This window comes from Coregonus lavaretus, assembly GCF_964263955.1.
Source record: "Coregonus lavaretus genome assembly, chromosome: 37".
Classification (NCBI taxonomy): domain Eukaryota; kingdom Metazoa; phylum Chordata; class Actinopteri; order Salmoniformes; family Salmonidae; genus Coregonus; species Coregonus lavaretus.
The window spans coordinates 8,997,685-9,019,722 of record NC_140024.1 but is presented as its reverse complement, the minus strand read 5'-3'; the positions used below and the strand labels follow the sequence as shown (position 1 = coordinate 9,019,722).

At 39.8% G+C, this 22,038-nt stretch overlaps 1 protein-coding gene across 1 annotated transcript in view; it reads left to right on the top strand.

Annotated features, from left to right (window-relative positions):
• LOC311111189 (cadherin-8-like) overlaps positions 1-7,922 on the top strand; it is a gene marked incomplete at both ends in the record, with an annotated part of 72,116 nt that extends 64,194 nt beyond the window's left edge. Inside the window, 5 exons of the mRNA XM_084153885.1 lie at positions 1,323-1,459; positions 3,702-3,823; positions 4,452-4,569; positions 7,056-7,307; positions 7,435-7,922. Coding sequence (XP_084010011.1) covers positions 1,323-1,459; positions 3,702-3,823; positions 4,452-4,569; positions 7,056-7,307; positions 7,435-7,922 — 1,117 coding nt within the window. The remainder of the gene's footprint in view (positions 1-1,322; positions 1,460-3,701; positions 3,824-4,451; positions 4,570-7,055; positions 7,308-7,434) is intronic.
• Positions 7,923-22,038: the final 14,116 nt, after the last annotated feature.

The window sequence follows — 22,038 nt, the reverse complement described above, 5'->3', positions numbered from 1 at the left end:
CAGTTGGAATCTAGGGCAATGGCTTATTTATTTCATTTCCTGTAAGCTCTTTGTTTTCACTATTGTTATTTTGTCATTGTTGTTTTTTTCTCCCCTATTTCTCATGCAGAAAATACATGGGTCTGTGCTGATAGGGATGAGCGGTTCCACAGTGAAATAGGATGAGACCCAAGGTCATGTGTGAAGGGAGATGGGGTTGGGAGGGTGGGTGGGTGGAGGAGGGTTGAAAAGAACATTGGGGAATTGGATTGGTGAAAAATCAAGGCATTGGCAAACATTTTGACTTGCTTTGAGAGAGGGAGGGGCATATAGTTTAAAGGAATATCCATGTATGTTCTGTGTGACACTGAGTGCATTCAAATATTGTCAAAATACCTTAAAGACCTTGTTGCTCTTGGTGACTTTGATGTTTCTGACTGGCAGCCTTAATTAAGGGCAATTCACATTTGTTGATAACATGTTTTTCACATGCCATGTGTGCCATTGAGTGCATTGAAATATTGAATGTATGCATTCAAATAAACATTCAAAATAACACACTTTTCACGTCAATAACATGTTTTTCACATGCCAAGTGTTGTCCTTTCTGAAAGCGTTTGAGGGATTGGCACCACACAATGCATTGTGACAAAGACAGTTCTACAGTTACAATGATTTTGGAAATCCACATAAATATTAGCTTAAGAGGCTTTCATGGTCAATGTGTCATCATGTTGTTGCTATTGGGGAGGTTGTTGAATTATATATAAGGTTATTGCCCTTGAAATGCTACTTCTGTCTTGCTTCAATTCACAGTACAGGGACATCAGAGTAAACGAGGATGGTCGATGTGGATTTGAATTTAAACGCAACTTTACATTGGATCCCTTCTACCTTGTGACTTTCTCACCCCTCCTTAGTTTGACCCCTGTGATTTTTTCAAACGAGGTCAAGGTAAAGTCACAAGGAATGGAATGAGAGAATGTAAAGGAGGATGATAGTGTTGATGCTGCTGGGCCCTGCAGACTTCACTAATTACCTATTTGTAGGGAGGGGGACATTAAGGAGCCACTGTTTGGAGACTAAACATGACTCACGTCCACTTTAGTTTTTAAAGAACCTGCTAAACTGTATTGTGCTTTAATGTCCTCTCCTGCTAATCTGAGGCCTGTAATTCATCATTATATGATAATTATTGACTTCCTACTGCTTTTCACATATATTAATCCACAGGAACCTCTTGATGGATACGGCTCCATTGGTCGGTGCACCCAAGGGATTGTTGAGAACGGTTAGTTATGTGCTGCATGTAGAACTTCTGATGATTTTCTCTATTTTTTTAGGTACTTTATTGATCGCCACACCGATCTGGAGAGGCAGTTCAATATTAACGTAGATGATGGGAAGATAACTTTGGCCAAACCGCTGGACCGAGAGACAGATATGTGGCACAACATCACAGTAACAGCCACTGAAATCAGTAAGTAACATTTCCAATAGAAATTGTTGCACTGTTTGTGGTCTACTACATAATTAACTAAACGCAATTTCCTTTTCAAATCAATCCAATGATGAAGGATGAGTGTAGACTCAGGGGGAAGACAGCTGCTTGTGAACATTCAGATCTGTTTACTAACACAGTTTGAACAACTTCATTGCTGCCTCCAACAAAGGAGTGACTGGCCTTCATAATCCTCTATAAAATAGTCTCGCACTTGTAACCTATCTCATGTTAATGGCCGTAGAGTGTGGTACAAATAATTAGTGTTTGAATTCACAGGGGCGGAAAATATGTTAAACTGCAGAATTTTGATTGAATTAAATAGCTCAGTAGTCAATTTGTGGAAGTGCAAGTACATTAAGACATATCAAATAAACAGTTGTAAATACAAACACCAACGGTGTATGCACCAATGCCAGCTTCCATTACAGATACAGGAACATCTGTGATCCAGGAAACTGACTGACTATACAACATCTTCGAGGCAGAACTACAAACAACTCAAACCATATGTGAACCTTTATTTGCATACAGATTGTTTCAGGGGGACTGTATGTTGCTATAAAACTTAATGTACACCTTGAAGCTATTGCATGAGAAATGTACAATACTTGTAACTTTCTCTCCCTTTCTTAATCAAAGGGAAACACTAATTGTCACAACAATAAAAATACATTTAAAAAATGCTTTTTTATATCAAAGCTATGCTATAGAGCATACATTCATGGCATGTTATTGTAAATGCAATGTGTCTCTGTTGATATTCATGTTAGCTTTGTCATGTCGGGTGCTACACATTTCACTGTGCCTTTCATGGCCTCCCGAGTGGCGCAGTGGTCTAAGGCACTGCATCGCAGTGCAAGCTGTGCTACTAGAGATTCTGGTTCGAATCCAGGCTCTGCTGTAGCCGGCCGCAACCGGGAGACCAATGGGGCGGCGCACAATTGGTCCAGGGTAGGGGAGGGAATGGCAGGCAGGGAGGTAGCTCAGTTGATAGAGCATGGCGTTTGCAATGCCAGGGTTGTGGGTTCGTTTCCCACTGGGGGCCAGTATGAAAATAATAATGTATGCACAAACTGTAAGTCGCTCTGGATAAGAGTGTCTGCTAAATGACGTAAATGTAATGACTTTTGCTAAAGTGACTGTGACTCAAGACAGCAGCATCACTGAACACACTTAATAGAAATTTACCAAAATAAATGTGTCTGTTTACTATTCTTTGTGGATTGGAGCCAAACAGGAATCCTCTCTGGCGTGAAGAGGAAGAATTGTGTTCCCAGTCCAATTCCATTGCCATTTGCCACCCAAACGGTGTCGCGTTCTGCTGCTTGCACCAGTTGACATCTGACTAATCAGATTGCAATGCTTGCTGCGGTGGAGTGAAAGTCACTTCAACAGAGCACAAGGAAAATGTGGACACTTCTCTTTTTCCCACTCTGTCCATCTATCACCTTCTAGCAAACTGTCTATTTTAGTTTGTCTCTGTTTCCCACTCTTTCTCTCCTCTCTTATGCTCACCTCTGGGTATTTTGTCCTGAAGCATTCTTAAGTGTAAAATCCTCCACTTGCTGCAGTGTTATGTGAGTGAGCTAAGGGGTGCTTATATCACAACCTTATATCACAACCATATATCAAAACCATTTTCTGTTTTTCTGTTTTCTATGTGACAACATGGATCATGTACATCATTGTTTTGAATGTTAGCTATCTGTATGGTCTCAAAAACATACAAACAGAGGAAAGGTGGCAACATCCATTTTCTCTATGGACCAAATTAATAGATACAAGTTAGTGGTTGCAACACTTCTTAAATACAATTATTTACCTCAAAAGGGACTGTCAATTACGTGCGATGAATAATCACAATAAAAATGGAATCTAATTAAATTGCCCTTTATTATCTTTTTAGACTTCTGCTACCGTTGATTCACTAATATGAATTTTTTAACCTTCATGCATAAAACATGAGCGTGTTCAGGGGATTTCAAAAGCACTTTGAATGTGATTTTTTTCCTCACCAATCCTGTTTTGCATTCTTGATATCAGCTAAAACTCAGATTGATGTGGCTTCTCATCTGTCTTTCTATCAGACTAGGGAATTAAAGAAAATAACAGAAGAAAAAAAAATCTGGGTCATGGAATTTACCTGGGATTTAATTTCCCGCTGTACAGTATCCAATGTTATTGTATTCATTGTCTGTTTTTTGGTTTTGTTTATCAGGAAACCACAGCCAGATATCACGGGCTATCGTGGCCATCCGAGTGCTGGACATCAATGACAACGCCCCAGAGTTTGCGACGGAATACGAGTCTTTCCTCTGTGAAAATGGCAAACCTGGCCAGGTAGGGGGCATTCATCAAGGCTGCCATTGTCGTCTTCCCCTGTATCTCCTCAGTAATGATCAGCCATGGTGAATTATAGCCTATTTATTTCACTGGGAAAGTACAGAGGCAGGAGTGTGGCCTTTCTCTGAGACACTCCTCCCCTGACACAACACACAGAGACTGAGGGACAATGAAAGCAGTCGGAATTGATCAGAGTGAATCATAATTCAGAGTTGTCTTTCATGTCCTCCTCCAGATGGCACAATGGATCTCTAGCCAAAATTCTGGACAAATGCTTTGCATTTTCCTTCACATCAATCGTATTCATTCAGACGACTACAGTAATAAATAAAAAAAGACCAATGACCAAGATAGCTGAATTCTCATTTCTAATCAGTCACAGACATACAGCTTGATAAGAACTATGATAGCAGATAAATAGATGTACCCAGAAACCAAAAGTGTGCCAGATGAGACAGCACCACATTGATAACAATCTCAAATTTCTGGAATGAATGGAGGATATTTTTCATTTTCTCTCAGCCAATGTCACGGTCAGGCTTTTTGTGATGGCAAAAACAAAGTAATGGATGACCTATCTCTCTAATGGCATTGGGCTCCTCTCTTTCTGTCTGTTTTTCCACAGGTGATACAGACGGTCAGTGCTGTCGACAAGGATGACCCAATACAGGGACACTACTTTGAATACCGCCTCATCCCAGAGATGTTAAACAATCCTAATTTCACCATAAAAAACAATGGAGGTAAGGACAGAACATGAGAGAGAGAATGACAAAACATGTCTTCTATCCTGCAACCTATTAGTCCAATCGAATATATTAAAGTCAAATATATTATAATATATTAGCATATTAACATATTAGTCGAAGATTAAATCTGGTTGGATTACCGTACCCAGTAGTTAGCAGATGCCCAATAGCCTGGTCATCAGATACTCTTTACTCCCCAGTGCATTTTAAAAGAAAGTATATTAGTTGAATCCAAATCGTCTGCGGGTAGTCTTGCAGCTCAATGTAGGGTGACTTCCTGAGAGCTGTTGCCGCATGGCAGATGGCACTACATTTGTTTGCTAAATACGTTGATTGGTTTAGCTGGCTTTCTGGTCTCCTTTCTCCCCATCACCTGCTCTTTTCCATTACTCTCACTGAAGAGCCCACTCTCATCCTGATGTTGTTGCGTAATGTTTTCAAAGAGCTTGGGGCGAAGAATCTTCATCTGGTTCTGTCCGTCTGTTTTGATGCGAAGGCTGCAGGCAAGAGGAACTGCTGTGTCTAGTTGTTAGTAAAAGGAAAATATAAAATCTGGACATTAAATGCACCAGCCTCTTTATCTAAATGGAAACCTGCCACCATGGAAACAGGTGTATTAAGAGAAAAATCTGATAAGTTGCTGAATCTAGAGGAATTTGTAAAGAAGAAACCACAGGCAACATTGAAGCAATATTTTCACATGTAGATATCATTAAGATATTCATTCAACTGCCCAGAGACTAATACAAATATAACCTTATCACTAACAGTAGAGACAGGTTTTTACATTTTGATGTTCACATTTTCTCAGCAAAAATTGGATTGTGATAAATGTAATACTGCTGTATTGATAGGAACTAGCATTTTACCAGACAGTCTTATCCAAAGCGACTTACAGTAGTGAGTGCATACATTTGTATATTTTTTGTACTGGTCTCCTGTGGGAATCGAACCCACAACCCTGGCGTTGCAAGTGCCATGCTCTACCAACAGAGACAGACACTGATTGTACAAAACATGACATAGACTGACCAGGTGAATCTAGGTGAAAGCTATGGTCCCTTATTGATGTCACCTGTTAAATCCACTTCAATCAGTGTAGATGAAGGGGAGGAGACAGGTTAGAGAAGGATTTATTTTTTAAAGCCTTGAGACAATTGAGACATGGATGGTGTCTGTGTGCCATTCAGATGGTGAATGGGCAAGACAAAAGATTGAAGTGCCTTTGAAAGGGGGGTATGGTAGTAGGTACCAGGTGCACCGGTTTGAGTGTGTCAAGAACTGCTGCGCTGTTGGGTATTTCATGCTCAACAGTTTCCCGTGTGTATCATGAATGGCCCACCACCCAAAGGAGATCCAGCCAACTTGACACGACTGTGGGAAGCATTGGAGTCAACATGGGCCAGCATCCCTGTGGAAGGTTTTTGACACCTTGTAGTCCATACCCCGAGAAATTTAGGCTGTTCTGAGGGAAAAAGGGGGTGCTCTTCATGTTTTGTACACTCAGTGTATACTGACGTACTGTATACTGGATTTTTTTAATTTATTTTTATGATGGAGACACTTTTGGGATGAAGTTGCTACAATGTGATGGACAACATGTTTCCTTTAGGCTTTATTGCTAATGTTTCACGTCTCTCTGCCACACATGCTCAGAGAGAGGGTAGACAATTGAACTGCCCTAATGGAAAAAGCACATTATTTTCACATGTGAACACGTGAAGTGTTCCAAAAACACGTTTTCATGTGATTACATGTCATCTCATGTGAAGTTAATGTGATAACATGTGACAACATGTAAAGCAACATGTGATAACATCAAACTACAAATGTTGAAACGTGATCACATGTAAAATGTGTTCCAAAAACACGTTTTCACATTATTTCAAATGTGAAATTTCATGTGAAATCATGTGATTTCCCACATGTGAAATCATGTGGCTTTTCTGTAAGGGTGAGACTATCATAAACATGTTTTCTGTTACACCAGCTTGAGTAGACTCTTACAGGAATAAGAGTGTTTGACAATATGTGGGTGAGTGGATATGCTTAGCTGGATAATGAACACAGAGCTCACAGAAGTGTCATCAAAGAGCCCCTGGCACCTCTCCGAGTTGCCTTGTACCATCTTCTAAGTCAGTGTCGCACTCACGTCTCTTCATTTCCCCATCTTAGTAAGGGTATGACAAAATAGGGTTCAATCTCTTACAGAGTTCTGCTATTGGAATATGGTGAGGAGGAAGGTGACTGAAAGCAATCAACAGAATATAAATGTGAGACCACAAGCCACTTGGCAGGGCAATGCAACTGCTGTTTTTCTAGTGTCATCACCTCACCCTCATTTGGAATTGCCCCCCCCAATTTTTTTAAAACTGGATTGCAAAACATTTTGGTTTGTCACTCTACAAATAAACATGCTCTTACTCAACAGAAGCTTGTTTGCTACATGTTTTTTTTACAGCTACTTTCTCTCCCCACAGACAACTCCATCAGTGTTTTAGCCAAGCATGACACCTTCCGGCGCCAGAAACAGGAGATGTATTTCCTGCCCATAATTGTGACTGACAATGGAAGTCCTCCAATGAGCAGCACTAACACGTTGACCATCCGGGTGTGCGGATGCAGCAGGGAGGGAATAGTCCAGTCATGCAACGTGGAGGCCTATGTCCTACCCATTGGCCTCAGCATGGGAGCTTTGATTGCCATTCTGGCCTGCATAATACTACTTTTAGGTAAGATAATACTGATATTTAATGCAATTTGATTACATCGGAAAAATACAGACATGTAACATTGGTAAACTTCTACAAACATTGTCTTTGTGAGCACATGACTTTGACATGTCCTCTTGTTCGGCAGTTATAGTGGTGCTGTTTGTGACGCTGAGAAGACACAAGAACAAGCCACTTATCATCAAAGATGACGAAGATGTGAGGGAGAACATAATCCGCTATGACGATGAGGGGGGTGGAGAAGAAGACACTGAGGCCTTCGACATTGCCACACTGCAGAACCCTGATGGTATCAATGGCTACCTGCCCCGCAAGGATATCAAGCCAGACCTGCAGTTCATGCCAAGGCAGAGTGGTGGGCCTAACGGTGTGGACGTGGATGAGTTCATCAACGTCAGACTCCACGAGGCGGACAACGACCCCACAGCCCCTCCCTACGACTCCATTCAGATCTATGGCTATGAGGGCCGGGGCTCAATTGCTGGGTCTCTGAGCTCCCTCGAGACTGCGTCCTCAGACTCAGACCAGAACTATGACTACCTCAGAGAGTGGGGTCCGCGTTTCAGAAGACTTGGGGAGCTCTACTCAGTGGGTGAAAGTGATAAGGAGACTTGACCTTTGATCAGCAGAGACCCATTGATTTTGTCCACATACTTGTGTATTATGCTAGGGTTTGCCGGCTTTTAGAAACAGCTGTTTACAAAAGGGGGCCACCTTTTGTACTCTTAGAGTGAAGTATAGCGTTCATCATCTATCACATCAAGCGCTTTGTATTGTTGAGCCAAACTTAACAATGTCTATATTAGGAAGTCTATGATTCTTGTGGAGTGTAACTTAGATTCCGTCGTGGAGTGTCTAGCAGTATTTTGGGTATTTGTCATTCGCTGTGACTGCCAGAAGCATAAAGACCTGGATTCTTGGTAGTTGCCTGATGAAAGAAGAGAAAGGGATTGTATGACGTTCTACAGCCTTCTTGGAGAACGTGGAGGTTCAACCACAGAACAATGGTACTACTGAGTGGCCCTCGTCTCAGATCTCTACCCACCACCCAGATAATCAGAGATAAAATAGGAAACTAAAAGAAAAAGCAATATTTGGTCTACATTACAATGTTGAATGTATGTATGATTTGAAAAAGCAAAAATGAGAACCACTACAATATTGGCTTTAAAATGGATTTGTTGAGATATCATTTGATACCAGGTGGCCACATTTATAAACTGTCTGAGCCAGACGGCTTGCTTTGTACAACTATTTGTATTTACACCCTCCAAGTGTGGTTTGCAAATATTATTAGCCTAAAAAAGACTAAAGCGAAAGACAAAAAAAGAGAAATGTAGAAACTTTGAGGCCTTCTTTTTACAGAAGCAAGCATTAAATACAATTGTATTCAAATGTTTTTTGAAAATAATCGTGTTGATTCCTCATTATCGTTGTATGATTAGTTTTTTATATATCTGTTCTTATTTGCGTTTTTTTCTGTGCTACAGGTTATAAGTGAGTGCGAGATTAGAATGATCCCTTTTCTCAACTGTTCTTTCCACCGCTGAAGCTATTTCATCACAGCTGAACTTGTTGTTTGGATATTTCTATTAATATAGTATACAGAGAACAGGAATTACTGTATAGTAAAAGATTGGATGGAAAGGGAATTTTTACACACACAATTAATGTATACTGTTTAGCTTTATTCTGTATACAGAGTTACCAGTGACCATTTAAGCACAATAGCTGGGATAATTTAATTGATGTGAATATTCGACCCCTCAATTTTCTATTTCATTTAGGAATCACTGGTAACATAAACCCATAAAAATAAAATACAGACTCTTGCATATTGTGCTACACTGTATGATATTAGACAAAATAGACATGTACATAGAGTTACTGCTAATATCCTTAGCTTTCATTGAGGTGGTAGGTTTTGTCTATGCACGTTAGCTCTTGCACATGAGAATCTAAAATGGCGCTACAGCTGCGTGCATACTCAATTTGTACTGATACAGTATATGGCAGTTCTCAGTAGACTTAACGATATATATGAAATAGTCTTACATGCAGATCATATTTTCTACTGTGCTTTAATGCTTATAAATGTGTATGTTTAATTATTTACTCCCTGTAATGTAATCTAAGATACCCTGTATTGTTTCCTACTTTGTGAAATATATTTTTATAAATATTGCTGAATGGGTTTGGCTTTCTTTAGCAGCTAAGATGGTTTGAATAAGAGAGCTTTGCACAGTTCCTACTTGAATTATCTATGTACATCATTGTGCATCAGGAAGTACAAATATCAAAATGTCAACATGTCACATATCTTGTAATTAGGAAGAATGTATTTGGCAGTTGATGCACTGACTGGTTTTAAAACCTACAGTCAGGCCCAAAATTATTGGCACCCTTGATAAAGATGAGTACGGAAGCCCTGAAGCCCTTAGTATCTTGTTCAAACAAGTTAGTATCTCATTTGAACGACTTAGTTGTTATTGTCTAGTTAGGACTCATTTGTTATGCAGTTGTGCTTGTCAGACCATTGCTGCAGCCATTAATTCACTGATTCCATCCATTGATATGATTATTCATTGACAGTTCTTTGAATGCCACAGCATGTAAGTGTGCAAACAAGATCTCACTTTTTTCCCCAATTTGACTTCAGATTCTGAAGTTTATCCACTTTTCTCCAAATGTTTTGAAGTTGCTCCAAACATCACATTTCTAAGTATTTTTGATACCATGGGTTCCTCTTCCTGCTCAGCATCATCTTTCATTAATTCTGAATGCTTAAGTTAAGGTTTAAAGTTTTGGATAGGGTTAAAACAAAAACAACTACACTGTTAAGTTTAGGCATTCATTCTGAATGGTTAATGTAAGAGTTAAGGTTTGGGATAGGGTTAAAACAAAAACATAAAAAACAAGTGTCTTCCACTGGGATTGAAAATGCGACCCTTGGAAGGATGAATTTAGTATCTCGAATGACTTAGTATCTTGTTTGAATGACTAAGTAGCTTAAAAAATTAATAATTAGCTTCAGGGCTTCCGTAGATAAGCAAAAAAGATTGTATAAAATAAATAATACAAATACTGAGCTATATTGTATGCTATTTGTTTTAGAAAATTTGATTTTCATTTCATTTTATTTTATATACTAATACAGTTGCTCAGGGAAAGAGATTTTGTTTTACCTTTAAATACCTCACCTTGAGAGGATAATGGCACTGAGGCTCTTTCTAAAATGTTGAATGAGCTTGGAGAACACATTGGGAGGGGTCTTAGACCATTCCTCTATACATAATCTGTCCAGATCATTGATATCCTTTGTCTGCGCTTATGGAATGGACAGCCACAGGTTTTTAATTGGGTTCAAGTCCGGAGACTGAGATGGCCATTGCAAAATGTTGATTTTGTGGTCAATTAACCATTTCTTTGTGGAAATATGATGTGTGCTTAGGGTTATTGTCTTGCTGGAAGATTCACTTGCGGCCAAGTTTCCGCCTCCTGGAGAGGCAACCAGGATATTGCCTAAAATGTCCTGGTACTGGGTAAAGTTCATGATGCCGTTGGCCTTAACAAGGGCCCCAGGAGCAGTGGAAGTAAAATAGCCCCATAACATCAAAGATCCACCATCATATTTTACAGTAGGTATGAGGTTATTTTCTTCATATGCATCTTTCTTTCGATGCCAAACCCACCACTGGTGTGCATGGCCAAAGAGCTCTATTTTCATGTCATCTGACCATAGCACAGGTTCCAGTCTAAGTGCCAATGCCATTTAGCAATCTCCAGGCGTTTACATTTGTTGGATGACATGAAAATATAGTTTTTTGGCCGTGCATGCGGAATCTCTTTCTCTGAGCAACTGTATTATTCTAAAATAAAAAAATAATAAAAAAAGAAATTGCATACAATATAGATCAATATTTGTATTATTTATTTTATGCTTTTTTGCTTATCTTTATCAAGGGTGCCAATCATTTTGGGCCTGACTGTATTTCCTCAAGAATTCTGTATTTTTTGTTGGCATGGAAAGCAAAAAAAAACATTGACATTTGAGCCAGTAAAGTAAAAAGTATGTTACAATCAAGATCACTGACTGTGAACCTAAATGTTAAATGGCAGGCAGAAAAAAACAGGAAATGTCAACTGCTTATCATTTTTTGCTCCTAGTAGCTTTTCTTTTCTTGAAAAAGTACTGTGGTGATGAAGGCATGCCTTTATCCACATAAGATGCTGGGATTGTTCTCAACCTATATTGTCTTAAAGAAATACATTATCAGTTTAACATTATGGAATTAATTCGATTTAACTTTACACATCACATACATTGTCTAAATTGCTTGTGTATTGAATGTGGGGGACTTATACTTGTCTGTTCTCAGCAGAAGCAAAAGTAAACTTCACAGCTTTTGTTTGATCAGACTGGGTAGCTCAGCTCTGAACAACAAGAAACTGTCCATAACAAAGATCCCTCCAAGGGCTTGAGATATTGTATTCCATTTCAAGGGCATAACGTAGAAAAGCGACTAATGGATTTATGTACAACATGTTCTCAACTATTTACAAAGAACAAAATGGCTCATGTCCCATTACAATGTGTAGAGGACTATGCAGGTATGCAAGGTTGTTACCATCAGTGACAGAGGGTGGAAAAAGTTTAGCGTGAGCTCACTTGGTCACTGAACTTATTTCCTTTTATGAGTAAGTGCCCCTCTTCATGTGTCTCATTTCGGTTAATTGAATATGTATTCATTTTTATTTTAAATGAAAATAACAGTCTCAAAAAGCTATTTTTGTGGACATGCAATGCCATTAGACCATTTTCTTCAATTTGATATCTGCCAAAGCCTGTCAACCTGCAAATAAATATTGTGAAGTCTGTTAAACACATATGTTTTTCAATTAGATTGAACAGATGTTCTTTATGTATACCCTCTCACCTCTAATTTCTCTTCAAAGAAAGTAAACCCAACAACATTCCATCTTGGAAAGTTACCTACTCTTATAAAAAGGTTTCTCATGGAATGAATAGGCCTTGAATATATTAATTCAATTGAATTCCATTGTATGGCTCTGTGTTATATAGTAATAATAGTCTGTCCCGCATTGTGTTATCAAACAAAAGAGAGGCTTAGAGGCATTGCAATTTTTCCTTTTTTACTCACATTTTCTTAAAAAGAAAATCATCTTCTCTCGTGGTTAATCCTGCTGAAAGATTAGAGTTCAATTTTATCTGATATTGTAACGACTCTTTATGAATAACAAAATAACTTGATCTTGTCAATTACTGACTGTGCTTGAATTAATTTATATTGTGTTACACAGAAAGAGAGTGGGGGGATCATTTATTTATGTCTTTGTTTATTTGAATCCCATATACTTCATAGGCAGTTAGATATGTGGATATGCTGTAGTAAATCACCATAAAATATAGTCATATGAAGCTAACTCATCCCACCTAAATACTGCAATACTAGTTTACTTTACTGCAAATTATACTGAACAAAAATATAAATGCAACATGTAAAGTGTTGGTACCATGTTTCATGAGCTGAAATGAAAGATCCCAGAAATTTCCCATACACACAAAAAGCTTATTTCTCTAGAATTGTATGCACAAATTTGTTTACATCCCTGTTAGTGAGCATTTATCCTTTGCCAAGATAATCCATCCACCGGACAGGTGTGGCATATCAAAAAGCTGATTAAACAACATGATCATTACACAGGTGCACCTTATGCTGGGGACCATGAAAGACCACTCTAAAATGTGCAGTTTTGTCACACAACACAATTATTTTGAGAGAGCATGCAATTAGCATGCTGACTTCAGGAACGTCCACCAGAACTTTTGCCAGATAATTGAATGTTCATTTATCGACCATAAGCCGCTTTTAAGGTCATTATAGAGAATTTGGCAGAATGTCCAACCGGCTTCACAACCGCAGATCACGTGTAACCTCACCAGCCCAGGACCTTCACATCCGGCTTCTTCACCTGCAGGATCCTCTGAGACCAGCCACCCGGACAGCTGATGAAACTGAGGAGTATTTCTGTCTAATAAAGCCCTTTTGTGGGGAAAAACTCATTATGATTGGCAAGTCCTGGCTCCCCAGTGGGTGGGCCTATGCCCTCCCAGGCCCACCCATGGCTGCGCCCCTGCCCAGTCATGTGAAATCCATAGATTAGGGTCTAATGAATTTATTTCAATTGACTGATTTCCTTATATGAACTGTAACTCAGTAAAATTGTTGAAAATGTTGCATGTTGTGTTTATATTTTTGTTCAGTATATTTAGAGCGAGGTTTTACTCCTTGATTCGTTTAAAAAAAAAAATTGACGTACTCCGTAGAAAAGTGAATCCAACCTGTGTGACCCCGACAGACCAACTGGCTCATTTGCAGTCACAGTTCCTGCAGTCACAGTTGTGTTTTGTCTGCAGGTCTGACAGAGACTGTTTAACTAAACAGCAAATCTAATTATCTTCCCACTTTTGTCACGTAACGGAAGTGCCCCTCTGGTGACAACCTTGTACATGTTCTCTACTGAGTTTAAATACTGTCTGGTGGCTCCTGATGGTGTGGGGCAACTGGAATTATGTTGTCTAAAGTGCTGCCTCCATCACAAAAACATCAGCACATGCATATGTAAGAATATGTTGGACTGCACTTAGATAGTGTGTTTTGCATTTTTAAATATCCCAATCCATCTGTCTATCATGACCCTTGTCATGACACTTCTGTCTGACTGTCCATAGACCACATGTATTGTCCATAGACCACTGATATTATCACTACCATCACTACCATTCTGTTTTTCCCTGGTTTCTTTACACTTGGCAGTATAATGACCAGAATGCCTCCTAGCTCAACTCGGGAAGGTGGTATTACTAGATCCTGCCTACTGTGACCAGATTTCACCGGATGTGGGCACAGATCCAATCACAGGACGGATGTTATTGCAAGATTTGAAAAGGCTCATTCATAGTCAGTGTAGTCACAGCTGACACCTAGGCCAGAGTGGTAATGTGGTTTCATGTTTAGCCAATTAATGATTACTGTATATCAACATGTCTCAAACATAAAAAAAATACTGTCTGTAGTAGATGGTGGCTATGTACACATCTTCAAATGCCAAGACTAAGTTTAAATTGAACACATTATAATTGTGCCATTCATTATATGCTTAAGAGTATTTTACCTTTGGTCACAGTCTCATTTAATGTATTATTTATTTTGAATGTTTTGATTGAATCTATTTTTAGGAGCAGGGTTGTGGTGATTGGTAATGCCGTAACACAGATCATGCACTGTGGAGTGTGTAATTGACCCACTCGTGTAATTAGCATTAATTAGCACCTCTGTTGGCGGATAGCACGGCTGAACCTGGATGTCCTGCAGTTTGGACCGTGCACTGCTGTCACTGCTGCAGTGAGCTGCTTGAAAACAATCTGGCTACTTTGGATGCAGTGGCTTTTCTCTGCGAGAACCCGTATCAGTGACCGTAAGAATGATGGGATCTGGGGTGCACACACTTTCTGGTTTAATTGAAAAGATACCCGTAAATACAGCAAATGTAAGTTTGCATCACAGTTTCTTAAAACCTCTTCGCTCTTTGAGCCCTTTCGTCAATGTAAATTACCCCAAGTCTTAAGTCCTGACAGTTCACTTTGCACCTGAGTACAAAGAAGTTTGCTGAACTTGAAGATATTCAAACATTTCATTTCTGTAATACATGTGCTGGACAGTCATATTCTAAGACTGTCCATTTACTTGGGGAGCATTGCCAAAAACACTCTAAATTGGATACGTACAGTATCTAAACTTTACAACCTTGGAAGCTGACCAGCGTAATACTTATAACTGTAACATCATCATAGTTGGCCGTAAGTTAATAATATTGGCACAACATAAGGAAACAATATCAGCAGATATTTGCAATATCCATGACCTTGTATCTAGCAGTACCAATGCTATAGAACAACAAACTGGCTATTTCAGGTCAAGACGTTTGGGGTGATGGTATGTCTATATTGGGTATATTGCCTTAACATTTATTTTCTATCGCAGACAACTGGATCAGTAAAACTGTACAGCCAATATGAGTGTATATACAGTACCAGTCAAAAGTTTGGACACACCTACTCATTCAAGGGTTTTTCTTAATTTTTTTAAATGTTTTACATTATAGAATAATAGTGAAGACATCAAAAATATGATATAACACATATGGAATCATGTAGTAACCAAGAAAGTGTTAAACAAATCAAAATATATTTTATATTTGAGATTATTCAAATAGCCATCCTTTGCACACCCTTGGCATTCTCTTCCCCTGGAATGCATTTCAATTAACAGGTGTGCCTTGATAAAAGTTAATTTCTGGAATTTGTTTCCTTCTTAATGCGTTTGAGCCTATCAGTTGTGTTGTGACAAGGTAGGGGGGGTATACAGAAGATAGCCCTATTTGGTAAAAGTACATATTATGTCAAGAACAGCTCAAATAAGCAAAGAGAAACAACAGTCCATCATTATTTTAAGAAATGAAGGTCAGTCAATAGGGAAAATTACAAGAACTTTGAAAGTTTCTTCAAGTGCAGTCGCAAAAACCATCAAGCGGTATGATGAAACTGGCTCTCATGAGGACCGCCACAGGAATGGAAGACCCAGAGTTACCTCTGCTGCAGAGGATAGGTTCATTAGAGTTACCAGCATCAGAAATTGCAACCCAAATAAATGCTTCACAGAGTTCAAGTAACAGACACACCTCAACATCAACTGTTCAGAGGAGACTGTGTGAATCAGTCCTTCATGATCGAATAGCTGCAAAGAAACCACTACTAAAGGACATCAATAAGAAGAAGAGACTTGCTTGGGCCAAGAAAAACGAGCAATGGACATTAGACCGGTGGAAATGTGACCTTTTTGGTTCCAACCGCCGTGGCTTTGTGAGACGCGGTGTGCGTGAACGGATGATCTCCGCATGTGTATTTCCCACCGTAAAGCATGGGGAGGAGGTGTTATGGTGTAGGGGTGCTTTGCTGGTGACACTGTCTGTGATTTATTTAGAATTCAAGGCCCACTTAACCAGCATGGCTACCACAGCATTCTGCAGCGATACGCCAGCCCATCTGGTTTGGGCTTAGTGGGACTATCATTTGTTTTTCAACAGGACAATGACCCAACACACATCCAGGCTGTGTAAGGGCTATTTTACCAGGAAGGAGAGTGATGGAGTGCTGCATCAGATGACCTGGCCTCAACCCAATTGATATGGTTTGGGATGAGTCGGACCGCAGAGTGAAGGAAAAGCAGCCAACAAGTGCTCAGTATATGTGGGAACTCCTTCGAGACTGTTTGAAAAGCATTCCAGGTGAAGCTGGTTGAGAGAATGCCAAGAGTGTGCAAAGCTGTCATCTAGGCAAAGGATGGCTATTTGAAGAATCTCAAAAATAAAATACTTTTTGATTTGTTTAACACTTTTTTGGTTACTACATGATTCCATGTGTTATTTCATAGTTTTGATGTCTTCACTATTATTCTACAATGTAGAAAATAGCAAAAACAATGAAAACCCTTGAATGAGTAGGTATTCTCAAACTTTGACTGGTAGTGTATATACAGTGGGGAGAACAAGTATTTGATACACTGCCGATTTTGTAGGTTTTCCTACTTACAAAGCATGTAGAGGTCTGTAATTTTTATCATAGGTACACTTCAACTGTGAGAGACGGAATCTAAAACAAAAATCCAGAAAATCACATTGTATGATTTTAAAGTAATTAATTTGCATTTTATTGCATGACATAAGTATTTGATCACCTACCAACCAGTAAGAATTCCGTCTCTCACAGACCTGTTAGTTTTTCTTAAAGAAGCCCTCCTGTTCTCCACTCATTACCTGTATTAACTTCACCTGTTTGAACTCGATACCTGTATAAAAGACACCTGTCCACACACTCAATCAAACAGACTCCAACCTCTCCACAATGGCCGAGACCAGAGAGCTGTGTAAGGACATCAGGGATAAAATTGTAGACCTGCACAAGGCTGGGATGGGCTACAGGACAATAGGCAAGCAGCTTGGTGAGAAGGCAACAACTGTTGGCGCAATTATTAGAAAATGGAAGAAGTTCAAGATGACGGTCAATCACCCTCGGTCTGGGGCTCCATGCAAGATCTCACCTCGTGGGGCATCAATGATCATGAGGAAGGTGAGGGATCAGCCCAGAACTACACGGCAGGACCTGGTCAATGACCTGAAGAGAGCTGGGACCACAGTCTCAAAGAAAACCATTAGTAACACACTACGCCGTCATAGATTAAAATCCTGCAGCGCACGCAAGGTCCCCCAGCTCAAGCCAGCGCATGTCCAGGCCCGTCTGAAGTTTGCCAATGACCATCTGGATGATCCAGAGGAGGAATGGGAGAAGGTCATGTGGTCTGATGAGACAAAAGTAGAGCTTTTTGGTCTAAACTCCACTCGCCGTGTTTGGAGGAAGAAGAAGGATGAGGACAACCCCAAGAACACCATCCCAACTGTGAAGCATGGGGGTGGAAACATCATTCTTTGGGGATGCTTTTCTGCAAAGGGGACAGGACGACTGCACCATATTGAGGGGAGGATGGATGGGGCCATGTATCGCGAGATCTTGGCCAACAACCTCCTTCCCTCAGTAAGAGCATTGAAGATGGGTCGTGGCTGGGTCTTCCAGCATGACAATGACCCGAAACACACAGCCAGGGCAACTAAGGAGTGGCTCCGTAAGAAGCATCTCAAGGTCCTGGAGTGGCCTAGCCAGTCTCCAGACCTGAACCCAATAGAAAATCTTTGGAGGGAGCTGAAAGTCCGTATTGCCCAGCGACAGCCCCTGAAGGATCTGGAGAAGGTCTGTTTGGAGGAGTGGGCCAAAATCCCTGCTGCAGTGTGTGCAAACCTGGTCAAGACCTAAAGGAAACATCTGTAATTGCAAAAAAAGGTTTCTGTACCAAATATTAAGTTCTGCTTTTCTGATGTATCAAATACTTATGTCATGCGATAAAATGCTAATTAATTACTTAAAAACCATACAATGTGATTTTCTGGATTTTTGTTTTAGATTCCGTCTCTCACAGTTGAAGTGTACCTATGATAAAAATTACAGACCTCTACATGCTTTGTAAGTAGGAAAACCTGCAAAATCGGCAGTGTATCAAATACTTGTTCTCCCACTGTATATATTTATACATGCAGTGAGGGAAAAAAGTATTTGATCCCCTGCTGATTTTGAACGTTTGCCTACTGACAAAGAAATTATCAGTCTATAATTTTAATGGTAGGTTTATTTGAACAGTGAGAGACAGAATAACAACAACAAAATCCAGAAAAACGCATGAGGGACCCATTAAAATGCAAATCAATTTATAACATTTTTGACGTGTTTTTCTGGATTTTGTCGTACCATTAAAATTATAGACTGATAATTTCTTTGTCAGTGGGCAAACGTACAAATCAGCAGGGAATCAAATATTTTTTTCCTTCACTGTATATATACACACTGTGTGTAAAAAACATTAGAAACACCTGCTCTTTCCATGACAAAGACTGACCAGGTGAATCCAGTTGAAAGCTATGATCCCTGATTGATTTCACTTCAATAAGTGTAGATGAAGGGGAGTAGACAGGTTAAAGAAGGATTTTTAAGCCTTGAAACAATTGAATGGGCAAGACAAAATATTTAATTGCCTTTCAACGGGGTATGGTAGAAGGTGCCAGGTGCACCAGTTTGAGTGTGTCAAGAACTGCAACTCTGCTGGGCTTTTCACACTCAACAGTTTCAAGTGAGTGGGGGGGTGCAACTCAATATTAGGAAGGTGTTCTTAATCTTTTGTACACTCAGTGTATATCCTGTATACAGTGAGGTAAAAACGTATTTGATCCCCTGCTGATTTTGTACGTTTGCCCACTGACAAAGACATGATCAGTCTATAATTTTAATGGTAGGTTTATTTGAACAGTGAGAGACAGAATAACAAAAAAAAATCCAGAAAAACACTGTTATAAATTGATTTGCATTTTAATGAGGGAAATAAATATTTGACCCCTCTGCAAAACATGACTTAGTACTTGGTGGCAAAACCCTTGTTGGCAATCACAGAGGTCAGACGTTTCTTGTAGTTGGCCACCAGGTTTGCACACATCTCAGGAGGGACTTTGTCCCACTCCTCTTTGCAGATCTTCTCCAAGTCATTAAGGTTTCGAGGCTGACGTTTGGCAACTCGAACCTTCAGCTCCCTCCACAGATTTTCTATGGGATTAAGGTCTGGAGACTGGCTAGGCCACTCCAGGACCTTAATGTGCTTCTTCTTGAGCCACTCCTTTGTTGCCTTGGCCGTGTGTTTTGGGTCATTGTCATGCTGGAATACCCATCCACGACCCATTTTCAATGCTCTGGCTGAGGGAAGGAGGTTCTCACCCAAGATTTGATGGTACATGGCCCCGTCCATCGTCCCTTTGATGCTGTGAAGTTGTCCTGTCCCCTTAGCAGAAAAACACCCCCAAAGCATAATTTTTCCACCTCCATGTTTGACGGTGGGGATGATGTTCTTGGGGTCATAGGCAGCATTCCTCCTCCTCCAAACACGGCGAGTTGAGTTGATGCCAAAGAGCTCCATTTTGGTCTCATCTGACCACAACTCTTTCACCCAGTTCTCCTCTGAATCATTCAGATGTTCATTGGCAAACTTCAGACGGGCCCTTATATGTGTTTTCTTGAGCAGGGGGACCTTGCGGGCGCTGCAGGATGTCAGTCCTTCATGGCGTAGTGTGTTACCAATTATTTTCTTGGTGACTATGGTCCCAGCTGCCTTGAGATCATTGACAAGATCCTCCCGTGTAGTTCCAGGCCGAGGGAGATTGACAGTTCTTTTGTGTTTCTTCCATTTGCGAATAATCGCACCAACTATTGTCACCTTCTCACCAAGCTTCTTGTCGATGGTCTTGTAGCCCATTCCAACGTTGTGTAGGTCTACAATCTTGTCCCTGACATTCTTGGAGAGCTCTTTGGTCTTGGCCATGGTGGAGAGTTTGGAATCTGATTGATTGATTGCTTCTGTGGACAGTTGTCTTTTCTACAGGTAACAAGCTGAGATTAGGAGCACTCCCTTTAAGAGTGTGCTCCTAATCTCAGCTCGTTACCTGTATAAAAGAATCCTGGGAGCCAGAAATCTTTCTGATTGAGAGGGGAACAAATACTTATTTCCCTCATTAAAATGCAAATCAATTTATAACATTTTTGACATGCGTTTTTCTGGATTTTTTGTTGTTGTTATTCTGTCTCTCACTGTTCAAATAAACATACCATTAAAATTATAGACTGATCATTTCTTTGTCAGTGGGCAAACGTACAAAATCAGCAGGGGATCAAATACTTTTTCCCTCACTGTATACAGTATATAACAATTGGGATAATGGGGAATACTGGAAAGAAGCCTATACCAAATCGTCATTGGTAAGGGGAACTCATTAGCTCAAACATGGGAAGGTTCTTAACAAACAACGAACTGATCGAATCTACAAGAGATGGGGAGAAATATAAAGCAAGCAGTCTCGGTTTTTGCTGAGAGTCAGAAATATAGCTCGACCACTTCACAAGAGCAGTATGCTGGAAATCAATAGTGTCTGGTCACAGCCCTTCCACCGCAGCACTTATTCCAGTTCAAGAGCTCCATAAATGACTGAGGGTGGCCGTGGCCCAAACCGCAGAACATTTCACTACTTTGCATTTACAGAACTTGGTTCATCTTGGTGTCGCTATATTTTATCATCTTGGCGAAGATAAGATGCCTCACACCATCCGTGATTAAATTGAGACATTGATCCAACTCCATCAATTGAATACTACACTCTCTTTGCATTGTACCTTTAATTATTTTATCTCTGGAAAGATCATACAAAGCCCCACTGGAGAGCATCAACTGGTTGGTCAGGTTGAAAAGGAATTACGTCATCTTTATGGGATTCCAGGTAGCACTAGGGGCACTAATCTAAGTACAGTGGTAGAGTGTTCCAGATATAAAGTCAGTTTCAAAAGTATTGGGACAGTGACACATTTTTTGTTGTTTTTGCTTTTTACTCCAGCACTTTGGATTTTAAATGATACAATTAAAGTGCATACTGTCAGCTTTAATTTGAGGGTATTCCCTTTTTGTACACAATCCTCCCGTTTTAGGAGATCATTACGGATAATCCTGAATGAATCGTGGATAATGATGAGTGAGAAAGTTACAGACACAGAAATATCATACCCCCAAGACATGCTAACCTCTAACCTTACAATAACAGGGGATTTTAGCATTTTGGGGGGATATGATATTTGTGCGTCTGTAACTTTCTCACTCATCATTATTCACAATTCATTCGGGATTATCCGTAATCATGGTAGCATCCTCATTCATGTAGAAGTGTACAGCCACTAGAAACATATTATATTGTTATTTACAGTAAAAGGGACTCCAAAATGACAAAATACATTATTTACCATGCATTTCTATTGTGCACAAAATAAATTGAAACACTACCAAAACAAACAGCAAATGCATCCAACAAAATTGTAGAGTCAAAATCTTGATGTAGTCATTCTGTGCTATGAATATGGGACCAAATACTTAGCTTTTTACTACACATATAAGTGAATGTGTTCCAATACTTTTGGTCCTTCTAAAATTTGGGGACTATGTACAAGAAGTGCTGGAAT